Raw genomic sequence first — 13,665 nt, 5'->3', positions numbered from 1 at the left:
CCTTTGCGATCTATTGAGAAATGCTCGAGTTATAAGCGTTCCAAATCTTGCATTTTTTCCTACTTGTTCAGTGCCTAGATTTCCATTTCACCCCCTATATCTTCCGGTTAGACGTAGTCCTACGTCAAAAGCATGGATATTGGCGGAAGTTCGTCAATGGTTTGTCAAGGGAGACCGCTATGAGCACTCTTTGGTATACGGCTAGGAGTATGCGTGGCTGGAACCATACAAATGAAAGTGAGGAATACTCTGATCGTTGGATTTTCAAATTTGCAAGAAAGATTTGTCCCGATTCCGTTCCTGCACAAAGCGTCGTACGCGACATTCCGCTCCAATGCGACAATGAGAATTTTTCGATGGTAGAATTCTCAATTGCCCTCCTCTCATGTAACAATTCAGCTCCGGGGTCGGACAAGATTAAATTCAACTTGTTGAAGAATCTTCCAGACTTGGCGAAACAGCGTTTGCTGAACTTGTTCAACAAGTTTCTGGAGCTGAATATTGTCCCACATGATTGGAGGCAAGTGAGAGTGATAGCCATACGAAAACCCAACAATCCAAATCCAAATCCAAATCGCATTTGCTCGCAAAGAACAAATGGCTTCCGTTTTCCTCGATATCAAAGGGGCATTTGATTCTGTTTCCATGGAAATTCTTTCAGAGAAACTTCATAATCGTGGACTTTCACCAATTCTGAATAATTTCCTGTACAATTTACTGTCAGAAAAGCACATGTTTTTCAATCATGGCAGCTTGAAATCTTCTCGATACAGTTTTATGGGCCTACCGCAAGGCTCCTGCCTAAGCCCCCTCTTGTACAGTTTTTACGTCAATGATATAGATGATTGTCTAACTAGAGATTGCACGTTGAGACAACTTGCAGACGATGGAGTTATTTCCATCACGGGTACTAATCCCGCCGTTCTGCAAAAATACTTGCAAGATACCCTGAACAACCTGTTCACGTGGGCTCTCAAGCTGGGTATCGAATTCTCTACGGAGAAAACCGAAATGGTCGTTTTTTCTAGGAAGCACGAACCCGCCCAATTCCAAATCTACTCCAGCTGACTCCTCAGTCAAGTTTTATGTCTTTATACCATGAGTACCTTACCCACGACGTGCACCTTTCACAAGGCTTCTCCAATCAAGTTTGCTTCCCATACATTTGCAGTTCCTCTGTCATTTTTGATCTGTCCATGCGACAAAAAATCCATGGAATCCCAGATCATCTACGCTCAGATTCTATTCCGCCGATATTTTCGGCAGAATATGGGGGTAAAGTTAGATCTGATAAAATGTTCTTTACTGACGGTTCATTCATAAACGGGTCCACTGGCTTCGGCATCTTCAATGAAAATTCCAGTGCCTCTTTCAAACTCAAAGATCCTTGTTCCGTGTATGTCGCTGAAATGGGTGCGATATACTATGCTCTAGGGATCATTGAAACACTGCCCATCGACCATTATTTTATTTTTTCAGACAGTCTCAGCTCAATAGAGGCAATCCGCTCAATGAAAGTTGATAAACGCTCATCTTATTTCCTAACAAGAATAAGACAACTATTGAGTGTTTTGGTCGAAAAATTATTCAAGATTACCTTAGCATGGGTTCCCTCTCATTGCTCGATTCCGGGGAATGAGAAGGCGGACTCGCTAGCTAAGGTGGGTGCTTCAGAAGGCACACTTTTTGAAAGGCAAATTGCTTATAACGAATTTTTTCACATTCCTCGTTAGCACACGCTCGTAAGTTGGCAGTGCATGTGGAGTGAAGATGAGTTCGGTCGTTGGTTACATACGATTATCCCTAAGGTTTCGACGAAAGCTTGGTTTAAGGGATTGAATGTAGGTCGTGATTTCATTCGCGTGATATCTCGGCTTATATCCAATCACTACAACCTAAACGTGCATCTCTATCGCATTGGGCTCGCAGCAAACAATCTTTGTGATTGTGGCGATGGCTACCACGACATCGAGCATATTGTCTGGTCGTGTATCCGGTTCCATGCTGCTCGCTCTCAGCTCTCTAGAGCACTGAGAGCAAAAGACAGACAATCGGATATCCCCGTCCGGGATATCTTAGGTAGCCGTGATCCTGATCTTCTGCTTCATCTATACCTGTTCCTCAGAAACGCCGATGTCAACGTTTAATGATGTTTCCTTCGTTGTGTCCCCGTTTCATATCCCTCCTATCCGATCGATAAACTTTTACTTAGTCGCGGCAATACATACACACAATCTTTACAGATGCACGGGCCAAAGGTCGTGCAGTCCACTGATCATTCAACAAGAGCCAAAGGTTGTACCGCTCATGACAACTCTACACGAGCTTATGTTTGCGCCGGCTAGAGACCATTCTATCCTGGATTCCTCGAGTCGAGAAAGACGCAAACGCTAGATTTGAGGTACAGACTAGGGGGGCGTTGCTGATTAATGGTCAGCTGCATCCCAATAGGAAGTATCCCGTGTCGGGCACACGTACAGAGCATTGGAGACAGCAACATCCCAATTACGAAAACACTTGTAATACTAACCTCGAGCCAACCGCGAGTAATCGGTTACATATTACTAACATAGTTATAAGGCAAACATTGTCGAAATATTGAACTCCCGGCCCCGTCAGGTTGACGCCATATGAGCCTTAATAAAAATATATATTTTGGATAAAAAAAAAAATCGACCCGTACATAATCAATTATATCAACCAATTTGATATGATATCGGTTTCATCGCATAATCGCATCGCATCGCAATAACCGGTATGTATTATCAAACCTAAAATTTTCGAAGATTATCTATGACTTTGGTCAAATCGCGTGTTGAAACCATCGTAAATATACGAAACTCCAATTTTCTTACCATATACTGACGACGTTCAATGGCTGAAATGAATATAAATTGAAATAAAATGAATAATCACCACCGAATCTTGCTTTTCAGTGCGTAGAATAACCAAACACCCTCACTTTTGTGATTCTGAGCTCTAATGTAGATGTCGCATGAGCTGTTTCAGCTTTGCGTAAATTCGTCAATTGGCGATCTAACGCAAAACGTAAACGATCGGTGAGACATCTGGATTTTGTTTTTGAACTAAGAAAATGATGCTAATGTAACCTAAAACTCAAAAACAAATCACGTATATTTTACTTCCGGGCTTTCCAAGGTAGTTCTCACATGCAGGAATCGTGCATTTTTCTACTTGTGTTTGATTGTGCTCTCGAATTTCCTTCTTTAATTCAACCGTTGTCAACATTTTTATAGTTTTCACTACTGAAAGAGGTAAATAAATAACATGTTATATATAAAATTGCGCAGAATTAAATTTCTTACAAACTCATCGCAATCAAATAATCTTTTATGATTATTACATTGTAATTTATGGAAAGAACTACAAACCTTCCATAAGCTCACATGGCAAAATTTAAAACCATCATCACTTTCACCGCAGCGCCGCCTAGGTGTAGATTTGTACGTTAGGTCGCCAATTGACGAATTTACGCAAAGCTGAATCAGCTCATGCGACATCTACATTAGAACTCAAAACCACAAAAGTGAGGGTGTTTGTTTATTTTACGCACTGAAAAGCAAGATTCGGTGATTATTCATTTTATATCAATTTAGATTCATTTCAGCCATTGAATGTCGTCAGTATATGGTAAGAAAGTTGGAGTTTTGTATATTTACGATGGTTTCAACACGCGATTTGACCAAAGTCATAGATAATCTTCGTAAATTTTAAGTTTGATGATGCATACCGGTTATTGATATTATGAATAATTGCGATGAAATTGATGTCATTTCAAATTGGCTGATATAATTGATTATGTAGGGGTCGATACGAGAAGGATTTGCAGTACTTTTAGCGCAAAACACCCTATTCATCGTTTACTTAGTTGAAAAAAATTAAAGTTACAATACTTATAACAAGCCATTCCTCGTAATATAAATGACACTTTGTAAAATGATGATTTTCTAACATGAAACGGGAAATTTGAAGATAAATTCTGATTTGTCTAGAAAATTTGAACGAATTTCATACCAAAAAAACAAAACATCCTCATTTTACTCGCTGCGCAATCTGGTTGTAAATCCAACGTAAATTCGTCAATTGCAGCCGTCTTGGACACCGATCTGTTCCACTGAATGAGTAAACCAAGATGTATAGAAGTAGATTTATGACAAATCTACTCCTAGGCGGCGCTGCGGTGAAAGTGATGATGTTTTTAAATTTTGCAACGTGAGTTTATGGAAGGTTTGTAGTTCTTTCCATAAATTACAATGTTGGAATCATATAAGATGATTTGATTGCGATGAGTGTGGAAGAAATTTGATTCTGCGCAGTATAATGTATAACATGTTATTTTCTTACCTCTTTCAGTAGTGGAAACTGTATAAATGCTGACAATGGTTGAATAGAAAATGGAAATTCGTGAGCGCAATCAAAAACAAGTTGAAAAATGCATGGTTCATGCTTGTGAGAACTACATTGGAAAATCCGGAAGTAGAATATACGTGATTTGTTTTTGAGTTTTAGGTTACATTATCATCATTTTCTTAGTTCAAAAAAAAATCCAGATGTCTCACCGATCGTTTAAGTTTTGCGTTAGATCGCCAATAGGTAACAACTTTGTCGAAGGCAGTTTTTGTCTAGAAAATAACTGTCGAGCTCTACATGCAAATTCCCACTTAAATGCGCTTCCTGGACCATTGTGCATTGATTCGGTCTTGATTCATTTTTAATCAATTTAAGCTTGCTGAAACTATGTTTGCACGATGCCATCGTAACTGGAATCCCCAGGAAAATTCGAAGTGCCGTCTCGATGTTAGGATAAACTTCTTCTTCTTGAATGGCGTTCACGCTCCTTGTGGAACTTTTGCCGTCTCAACGTATTGTAACCTTCGGTCACTTAAGACCTTTGCAGCTTCGCCACAAATCGATGCGCCAAAATCTCCACTGTCTGCTTTGCATCTGTCACTTGACATATGATAAACATACGATGGAGAGGGGACCGTAGGACATGGAAGAAGTGGTGTGAACGTTGTAGGTGTGTGTCCAAGAGTTGGTCAGTTCGCACAACTTACAACTTGATAGGACAATTATGTGTCCGGTCTCTCGACATTTTATTTGTTCTCGGCTTAAACTGTGCTCGTTCTTTCTGTCGTCGACTGTCCTCGAGAATAGAAGTGCGCGTCGTGAATGTAAATTTGTATAGATAATTGTTGCATGTTCAAATTCATAATCAAGTGTTTTTTGTAGGTTTAAAAAAATACAATTATTTTTAAAATATCAATATATATATATATATATATATATATATATATATATATATATATATATATATATATATATATATATATATATATATATATATATATATATGTATGTGTTTGTGGTTTAAAATTAAATCGTCATAAAATTATGGTCAGTATAATAAAAATGGTCAATATAATAAAACGAAACAATAATCTTATCTTAAACTACAGTCACACTAAAATCAGTGAGATAATATCAAGGAACAACGAACACACTTATAAATCTAACACATTAAAAAAAGGTAATTGATTAGAAACTATTTCAATGGATCATTAAAATAAAAACTGGTGACATCACACAAATGTACTAATGCATTTTGTTGGTCAGGTCCGGCCAACGGGCCTTTTTGTATTGGCTTCTCTCTACAGGCCCGCACGGGGACGTTATACAAGGTCGCACAGGAAGAGGCCCTGACAAGGGACAATCTACCGGATTACTGGTCAATCAAGACACCAGTGACTAAATCAAAAACTGCAGCTGGTATATCTAGCCGAGAAGGAGAACGGAGGCAACCCACACAAAAATTACAAGTACCGTGTGTAGTCACCAATTTAATCACCCTCACATCCACTCACAAACAAAATCCCTAAAATAAATTCCGTTATTAAATATCGCCTTCGTTTTCGAACTTATCTACCACAACAAACAGCCCTTGATTGTGTTTCTCTGTTTTTTTGAGTACGCGTTATTCGGGTTCGAACGGAACCACCAGGCCTCGCTCGCAGATAGTGGTCAGATGAATTAGCTTAGAAGCCTTTGAGCCTAAGTTAGTGAGATTCGAATTGAGAAGAACGTGTGCGGTTGACGATTAGTGGACACGTGTTGTATTATTGTGTGTTCCTACTTAGTAAGTGTTCTTCCGGTCCCAACAGGGTTTGAGGCGAAACGCTGCTCGACCTTAAGAGTCCTCTTCCATTAGTAGTCGGGGGGGTTACAGTATGCAACGTCAACTAGTCGCTAGTTAACGTCATTTAGTAATACTAAGTTGAGATTTCTTCAGCCAAATAACACGCCTTGAATGTATTCCGAGGGGCAAGCTCTAGAATACACGTGACCACAGTGCAAGTCGAAGGAAATTTTAGGATAAACTGCTCCGAGTGAATTTCTGAGAATAATGTTCAAGATGTCAGAAGGCGTCGAAGAGTTCTGGTTAGGGAATAGGTCCTACATATGCGTCTTGAACTCCTGAAGAATACTTCTGTCCGAAATTTGACGCAGCCTTCTTCAATTGATCCATGTTCATAGATGTTGGTCCATATCCCGTTATAAATGAAAAATCTGATGCGATAGCTTCTCCACGCTGTTCCAACTGTAATATTAGGTTGGGGAAAAAGTTCTCCATTATTTTCTCGATAGCAGGCTTTAGTGGTCAATATGTCGCGTAGTATCGATCATACAATTTCAGGTATAGGTGAGATTTCACACTAAAAAAATTATTTTGCTGTTTGCTCCATTCAGTTGTGAGTTACAGGGTGTTAACAATGGAGGTCAACAAAGAGAAAATCTGGTACATTTTACACTTTTGCGAAAATGCAAGCCAGGCAATTGAAATTGCGATTGGTGTGTATGGTATGGTATGGATACTGCAACACTAAAATAGGTGCAACTTAATTTATTTGAAAAAAAATATATATATATATTTTTAAAAAATTTTGTTCTAATTTTTTTTTTATATTTTTATTTTTGTGCAATATACTAAGTTGAGATCTCTACTGTCAACAAATGCACCATTTGAAGCTAGCGATTGACCAGACACGTTCAAAACTAACTAAGAGAAGAGGTTTTGTGTTGTTCCATCAGGATAACGCAAGGCCACAGATTTCCGAGAGCTTGATTGGAATGTTTTTATGCATCCACCATATAGTCCGGACCCGGCAACAAGCGATTAAAACATTTTTCTCGCATTGCTAAATTTCCAGAGTGATAAGAAATTGGGATGAAGAGAACATTGTAAAAATCTATTGCTAGAGTTTATCGCTTATAAGGACCAAGGCCTTATGATAGAGACATTTTGAAGCTACATCTAGAATGGCAACAAATTTTGCAACAAAATGTTGCATATTTCACCCAAATCGGACAATCCGAAGCATATTAAAAATAGTTTTGAATTTAGCATTAGCATTGAGCAAGTTGCACAATATCGTAGGTGGTACGAATTCAGAACTGTTATGTAAAAAAAGCATATTAAAAAGAGTTTTGAATTTCACCCAAAAATAATGGGTTACTTTTTCCCCAACCTAATATTTTTTTTCGAATATAGAGATAACCTCTAGTCGAAAACTATCTTAACTCATTAGAGGGGGTGTGGAGTTTCTCGTTTTTTTTCCATTTTCGGTGGTCGAGTAGCATTAAATTGTCAGGGTTACCAAGTTGAATACACTTTTCTTCTGCGTACTGAAAGGCATACACAGATGCTTCCTTCTTCATCTACTCGAATGAGGAACGCCATAATTTAAGAAGTTTACTTACTACGTCTAAGGTCATGCCTTTTGATTGTAACGATTCATTCACTTTGTCCATTCTATTTAGGATTCTTTCCCAAGATTCCAGAAGACGAAAAAGAAATTTGAAATCTATTTGATTCAGTAAAACTTCAGCCCCGTACACGGTGTCACTATTGTGTATGGTCGAATCTGTTAAATCACTGAGAACAAAAAAGACGGAATAATGTGCGATTCACATAGCACGTTACGGAGAAGAACGTCTACGTTCCGTCAACGTCTCCACCAATTCACACATGCAGTCAATGCTTCCACCAGCACCGTCACGTCAAATGCCAAACGAACGATTTATTTAATTTTATTCATGGTGTCGCCACCTACAACAATTTTAAATTGCAATGCCCTCTTTCAAATCAGCATGCCTAGAATCAGTTCTAAATTTTGAAAAATTCAATGAGAATAATTGAATTCAATTATTTAAATGCTTAAACCCCGTAGTCCGACCCTTATGCAACAATAATAATAAGTCGCGAATGATTTTCACTCCGAAATTTGGAGCTAAAAGATATGTTGGCATAAAAAGTACAGTAAGTTACTTATAGAGCAATATGCTGAAGCACCACTCAGTGTCGCATTGGAGTCGGTTTTGACCAGTAATTGGACATTTGCGACTTTCAATGTAGGGCCATAATTTGGGCCCCGAACTCAATGTTTACAAAAATGTCCAACTAGAGGTAAAAATGTCTAATAAAACGTGTTGCATCACAGATCTGTTCAATAAGCTTAATGTCGATGTAGATGTAAATTACTGTACAACCAAATCAAAACAAAAGCCGAGACACAAAGCCCAGACAAAAACCAAACGAGCCGTCCGTCTCCGTCAATTATTCTTTTCTACAAACCCTGCCGGTCGTTTTCGTTGAACGTATGCTGACGGGTCGTTACGTTACTGGTGTATGTGAATGTTTTCATGAGAATTGCATTGTAGAATCATTGACGTATCGTGACGTGACGGGACGTGAACGTGACGTGTATGTTGTATGTGAATCGCACTTAAAGGGCCTGGCCGGGTAAGGGAGTAAAAAGTGCCCCCAAACAAAATCACTAGATGTATGGCAAATATTGTAAAGGATATTGAATAAGAAATTTTGTAGGTTTATTTGATCCCCTATGTGGTTTGACGTAGGATCTATAGTGAAAAACGTACTATTTCGATTATTTCACGCCATCCTCAAAAGATCCGAGATAAAAATTTGAAAAAATACTGAATGTGCATCTTACTACGGTGTATCAAAAACAATTATCAAAAAAAAAAATTCATCAAAAATTTTAGTACTAAAAAAAATATTTAAATTTTTAATTTTTTTTTTGGGATTTAGAGATTCAGTACTACTCTTATTCATATTTTAATGTGTTTCTACGGCTTTTCTAGATATGTGTGATTTTTTTTTTCAAAATTTCGAAATGCCAGAAAATCTATAACATTTTTTTGTACTGTGTATTTTTTTATTTATTTTTTTATCATTAGATATTTGAAAAAAAAAACAGTTTGAAGATATTTATCAATCTAAAATAAAAAGCCGTAAGAGCACATTTAAATATGAATTAGAGTAGTACTGAATCTCTAAATCCCAAAAAAAAAATTTGAATTCAAATTTTTTTTTAGTACTAAAATTTTTGATGAAATATTTTTTTGAAAATTTTTCTTGATACACCGTGGTAAGATGCACATTCGGTATTTTTTTCAAATTTTTATCTCGGATCTGTTGAGGATGGCGTGAAATAAACGAAAAAGTACGTTTTTCACTATAGATCCTACGTCAAACCACATAGGGGTTCAAATAAACCACCAAAATTTCTTATTTAATATCCTTTACAATATTTGCCATACAGCTAGTGATTTGGTTTGGGGGCACTTTTTACTCCCTTACCTAACCACTCTTTGAAAATATAAAAAAAATATTTTTTGATACCGCGCAACACTGAAAAAAATCTGAAAAAATCACACATATCTAGAAAATCCGTAGAAACACATTTAAATATGAATTAGAGTAGTACTGAATCTCTAAATCTCAAAAATTTTTTTTTCGAAATTTCAATATTTTTTTTGGTACTAAAATTTATGATGAATTTTTTTTTGATAATTTTTCTTGATACACCGTAGTAAGATGCACATTCAGTATTTTTTTCAAATTTTTATCTCGGATCTTTTGAGGATGGCGTGAAATAAACGAAAAAGAACGTTTTTCACTATAGATCCTACGTCAAACCACATAGGGGTTCAAATAAACCGTCAAAATTTCTTATTTAATATCCTTTACAATATTTGCCATACAGCTAGTGATTTGGTTTGGGGGTACTTTTTACTCCCTTACCCGGCCAGGCCCTTTAACTTTCCAACAATAATACCGCTTGCCGTTTTGACGACCACTTGTATCGGAATGCCCTCTCGACGATATTGCCAAAGACTCAATGAAATATTTGAACATTTCTTGTTTGAACGTTATCATTAGGTGAAATGCGGACAGAACCAACTGCTCATGATAGATGTTATTTTTAGTCAATTGAAAAATGAAACATAACACGGGAAAAATTGCTATTGAAAATTTATGGATTTTTGCACCCCAAAAGGTCAGCGCCCCCGGCAAATGCCGGGTTTGCCAGCCGCACGCTACGCTGCTTGTTCTCAATACCCTCAACCTCAACTTCCGATCATACACATCATACACGGTTGATTCAACCACTTTCAGCGATTCAAGTACGTGATCACGCCGGATTTTGAATGTGAGCAGCCAAAATCAAATTTTTACCGTCGAAAGATACAGGTTTTACCATTTACTATCAAGAATTGAGATGGACAGAGCTGCACCGCATGTGATGTTGCTGGGGGATTCTGTTTGGTGGTAAGGAAGCTATGGGTAAGGCTTGTCTGTCTAATGTGGAGGCGGCAGAGGGTTCGATGATGTTTTTTTATCCTATCTGTTTATTTTTATTATTAGGCTCATTTAGCAATTCAGCTGTAACAGAGCCGAATTTATCGTGTACATTTTTTTCATGTTGTATATTACACAGTAGCCATTTAGGTGTAAAAGTATTCCTATTCTATCGATACACAACACATGTCGCATTTTTCGGCGTAAGAACATTCCTATTGTTCGAATGTTCACAGTTTGACACAGCGGGACTGTTGATAAGAAGTTTCCATTGTTGTGTTTATAAATAGCACCATTTACCGATGTAACAGATCGATCGTATGTGGAGTGAAAGGCTGGGATCACCATCACATGATGATTGATGCATGGACATAGTAGCTAGAATAACACACAAAGATGGTCAGTTGAGGGCCCTGAGTTATAAGCTCATAACTGTTCGCTTAGTAGCGGACACGCAACCAATTAGGCAACGAAGACCCCCGTTCGATGATTCGATGATGGTTCGATGATGTCGTGGAATGGGATTGTCTTTGTGAGGGTCATTGACAATATAAAGGCGCAGTATTTCAAAAAACTTTATTTATGAAGCAACACGCATTTCAAGAGATAGTTATTGAATATAAAATTTTGACATAGGTTAAGAATTATTGTTACGTTGTGTATTGTGAATCGTTGACTGCATTTGTCTGAGATAAAATTACACAAATCCAATATTTTAAAAACCTTCAACGGTAAGTATTGTGTATGCGTCAAGCTTATTGCACAAATGCAAATGTACCGATCATTCTGCTTACGCCCTAATGTTTTGTATCACTATCATTTCCGAATAGTTCTTGTGCGCGCCTTTGTGCTTGTGTACGCTTGTAGTAGCTAATTCTTTTTTGTTGTCGTTGTTTTCTTACATTTGATATCACACAAAGCGTTCATCGATAGATGAGTTTGTTTAGCTCTTTCCCTATTTCGATCACGTACTGCAGGAAATCCTTGCTCAGGATAGTCGTCCAATCATATAGGTCCGATTTAGAGACACATTTCTCCAAATAACGATGAACGAACATAATATTTCTGTCAATGTCTAATGGCTTTGGAGGCGGCTCACTAACAGGCCTATTATAATCTTGTGGACGGTAGATGTAAAACGGCCTCTCGCTCCTCGTGTCCGTGTCATACAGTAGATTATCGGAAAATATCTTCTTCCTATTGTCGATACAAACCGCCCTGGCAGCTATCGTGAAGTGTGAAGCGTCACTTGAAACCTTACCAGCGTATTTCAGGAATTGATTGCTGCTACGTAGTCGAGAACTCGGATAGAGATACTCATTTATGGCACTAACGAATGTGTATTTGGCAGCATTGAAGTTTCGCATAAGGCAGTCCATCTCGATGAGTTGACGATTCTGCTGTTTGTTGGTCAAATCGAAGGGGAAATTGTAAGGCAATAGGTTGATTTTGATACCATGGTTGTACAGAATCGATGCAGTGGAAGAATCGAGTGCGTTGCTATTGTATACGATAAAATCATCTACACCAATTATTTGATGGTGCAGAAAGTATTGAAGCACGGCAGATGGTTCACGGAATTCCTCCTCTAATTCCAAATAGTTGTTCAAATCTACGCATGCAGTCATAGTCATCTTCTGAGATATGGATTTGCTGTCGATAACACGCAGCGGAATAAATCTATCAACGAAAAATACAGATTATCAAATGTCGCATCTCCACCCAGAATACAACTTACCTTTTTATTGAATGTGCCGTATCGGTAAAAACCACCTCAGTCGGATGCCCAAAATCCCGTTTTATTTTACAAAGAAATTTATAAATAACAAAAACTTCTCCATTCGGTTTCACTATCGATCCAGTGGGATTTTCGACTCTCATAAATAGAAATTTTCCCGTGACTATGTCTTTGGATCCATGCTGCACCTGGCATTTGAAGTTCACCATGGCTTGCTCAAGTCCAACGGCTAAACTGACCACTGTTCCGCCAGCCTGGAGATCATTCTTTTGCCAAAAAGCTGAGTATACGTACACATCGTGACCGACTCTTTGCCACACCGGAAGAGGGTTATCCAAGTCATATGACACGTCACGATAGCGGCTGCTGTTGTCAATACGGATCAATGCAGCTGCATCTGTCCGTCCGAAAATATTGACCACTTCTAATACATATTTCAAACGATTGTTCTCACTTTTATACACCAATAGTATGGCAATGCAGCTAATAGAGACGAGAACAAGAGCTAACTGTTGATACTTTCGCATTGCAACGAATAATTAAAACCGGCTCGAGGGATTCATTTGCCGGAAAATCATCCCCTATCCTCAAAACTGAGACAATATTCTGCACACACTTTGAGATGTTTCTAAATTTAATCAACGAATGTCATTGGATAAGCGCAAGTGCAGTACAGATTCACGGGTGACTTTTGATATAGAAATAATGACAACTAATGAACTGCAATCTACTAAGAATAAAGTTAAAAAGCATATTGTAATGTAAAACAAATCATAATCGTTATTCTTTTCTACAGTCTCACAAACGAGGTTGTTTTTATATTTCGTATGCAGACTATGTTTATAAATAGTTTATATTAACAAAGTTTTGTTCGTTCGAGTGACACAACGGAGTTATATCTGTTCAATTGAAGTTATTATTTTATTTGTGAACGCACTCCAAAGTGAAAAGAGTTCAGGGTGCGCAACAAGATGGTAGAGTTAACAGGTGGCTCGTAATTTACACTATTTAGAAAAGACGTATGAGGAATGGCAAGACGAAAAGTTTGGATTTGTTTATATTATTACTTACGTTGGTATGGTTACATTTGATTTCGTCGAAGGTATTTGAAGCAGTATAATAAATAAACAGTTGTCGTTGAAAATAGTAACCTAGTAACACGGCAGTGGAACTTCATACAAATCACTCGTCGAAAAGTGTATCCTTATTCACTGCTTGTTTACATCGACGAATATATTTTTTT

At 37.7% G+C, this 13,665-nt stretch overlaps 1 protein-coding gene across 1 annotated transcript; it reads right to left on the bottom strand.

Moving 5' to 3' along the window:
* Positions 1-11,243: 11,243 nt before the first annotated feature.
* Positions 11,244-13,348, bottom strand: LOC129767634 (uncharacterized). The gene is made up of 2 exons (XM_055768708.1): positions 12,423-13,348; positions 11,244-12,364 (listed from the first exon to the last, which is right to left on the bottom strand). The coding sequence occupies exons 1-2, from the start codon at positions 12,947-12,949 to the stop codon at positions 11,608-11,610; spliced, it is 1,284 nt and encodes a 427-aa protein (XP_055624683.1). The 5' UTR covers positions 12,950-13,348; the 3' UTR covers positions 11,244-11,607.
* Positions 13,349-13,665: the final 317 nt, after the last annotated feature.

The sequence above is a fragment of the Toxorhynchites rutilus genome, chromosome 2, assembly GCF_029784135.1.
Source record: "Toxorhynchites rutilus septentrionalis strain SRP chromosome 2, ASM2978413v1, whole genome shotgun sequence".
NCBI classification, from domain to species: Eukaryota; Metazoa; Arthropoda; class Insecta; order Diptera; family Culicidae; genus Toxorhynchites; species Toxorhynchites rutilus.
This window is presented reverse-complemented; position numbering and strand designations above follow the sequence as displayed.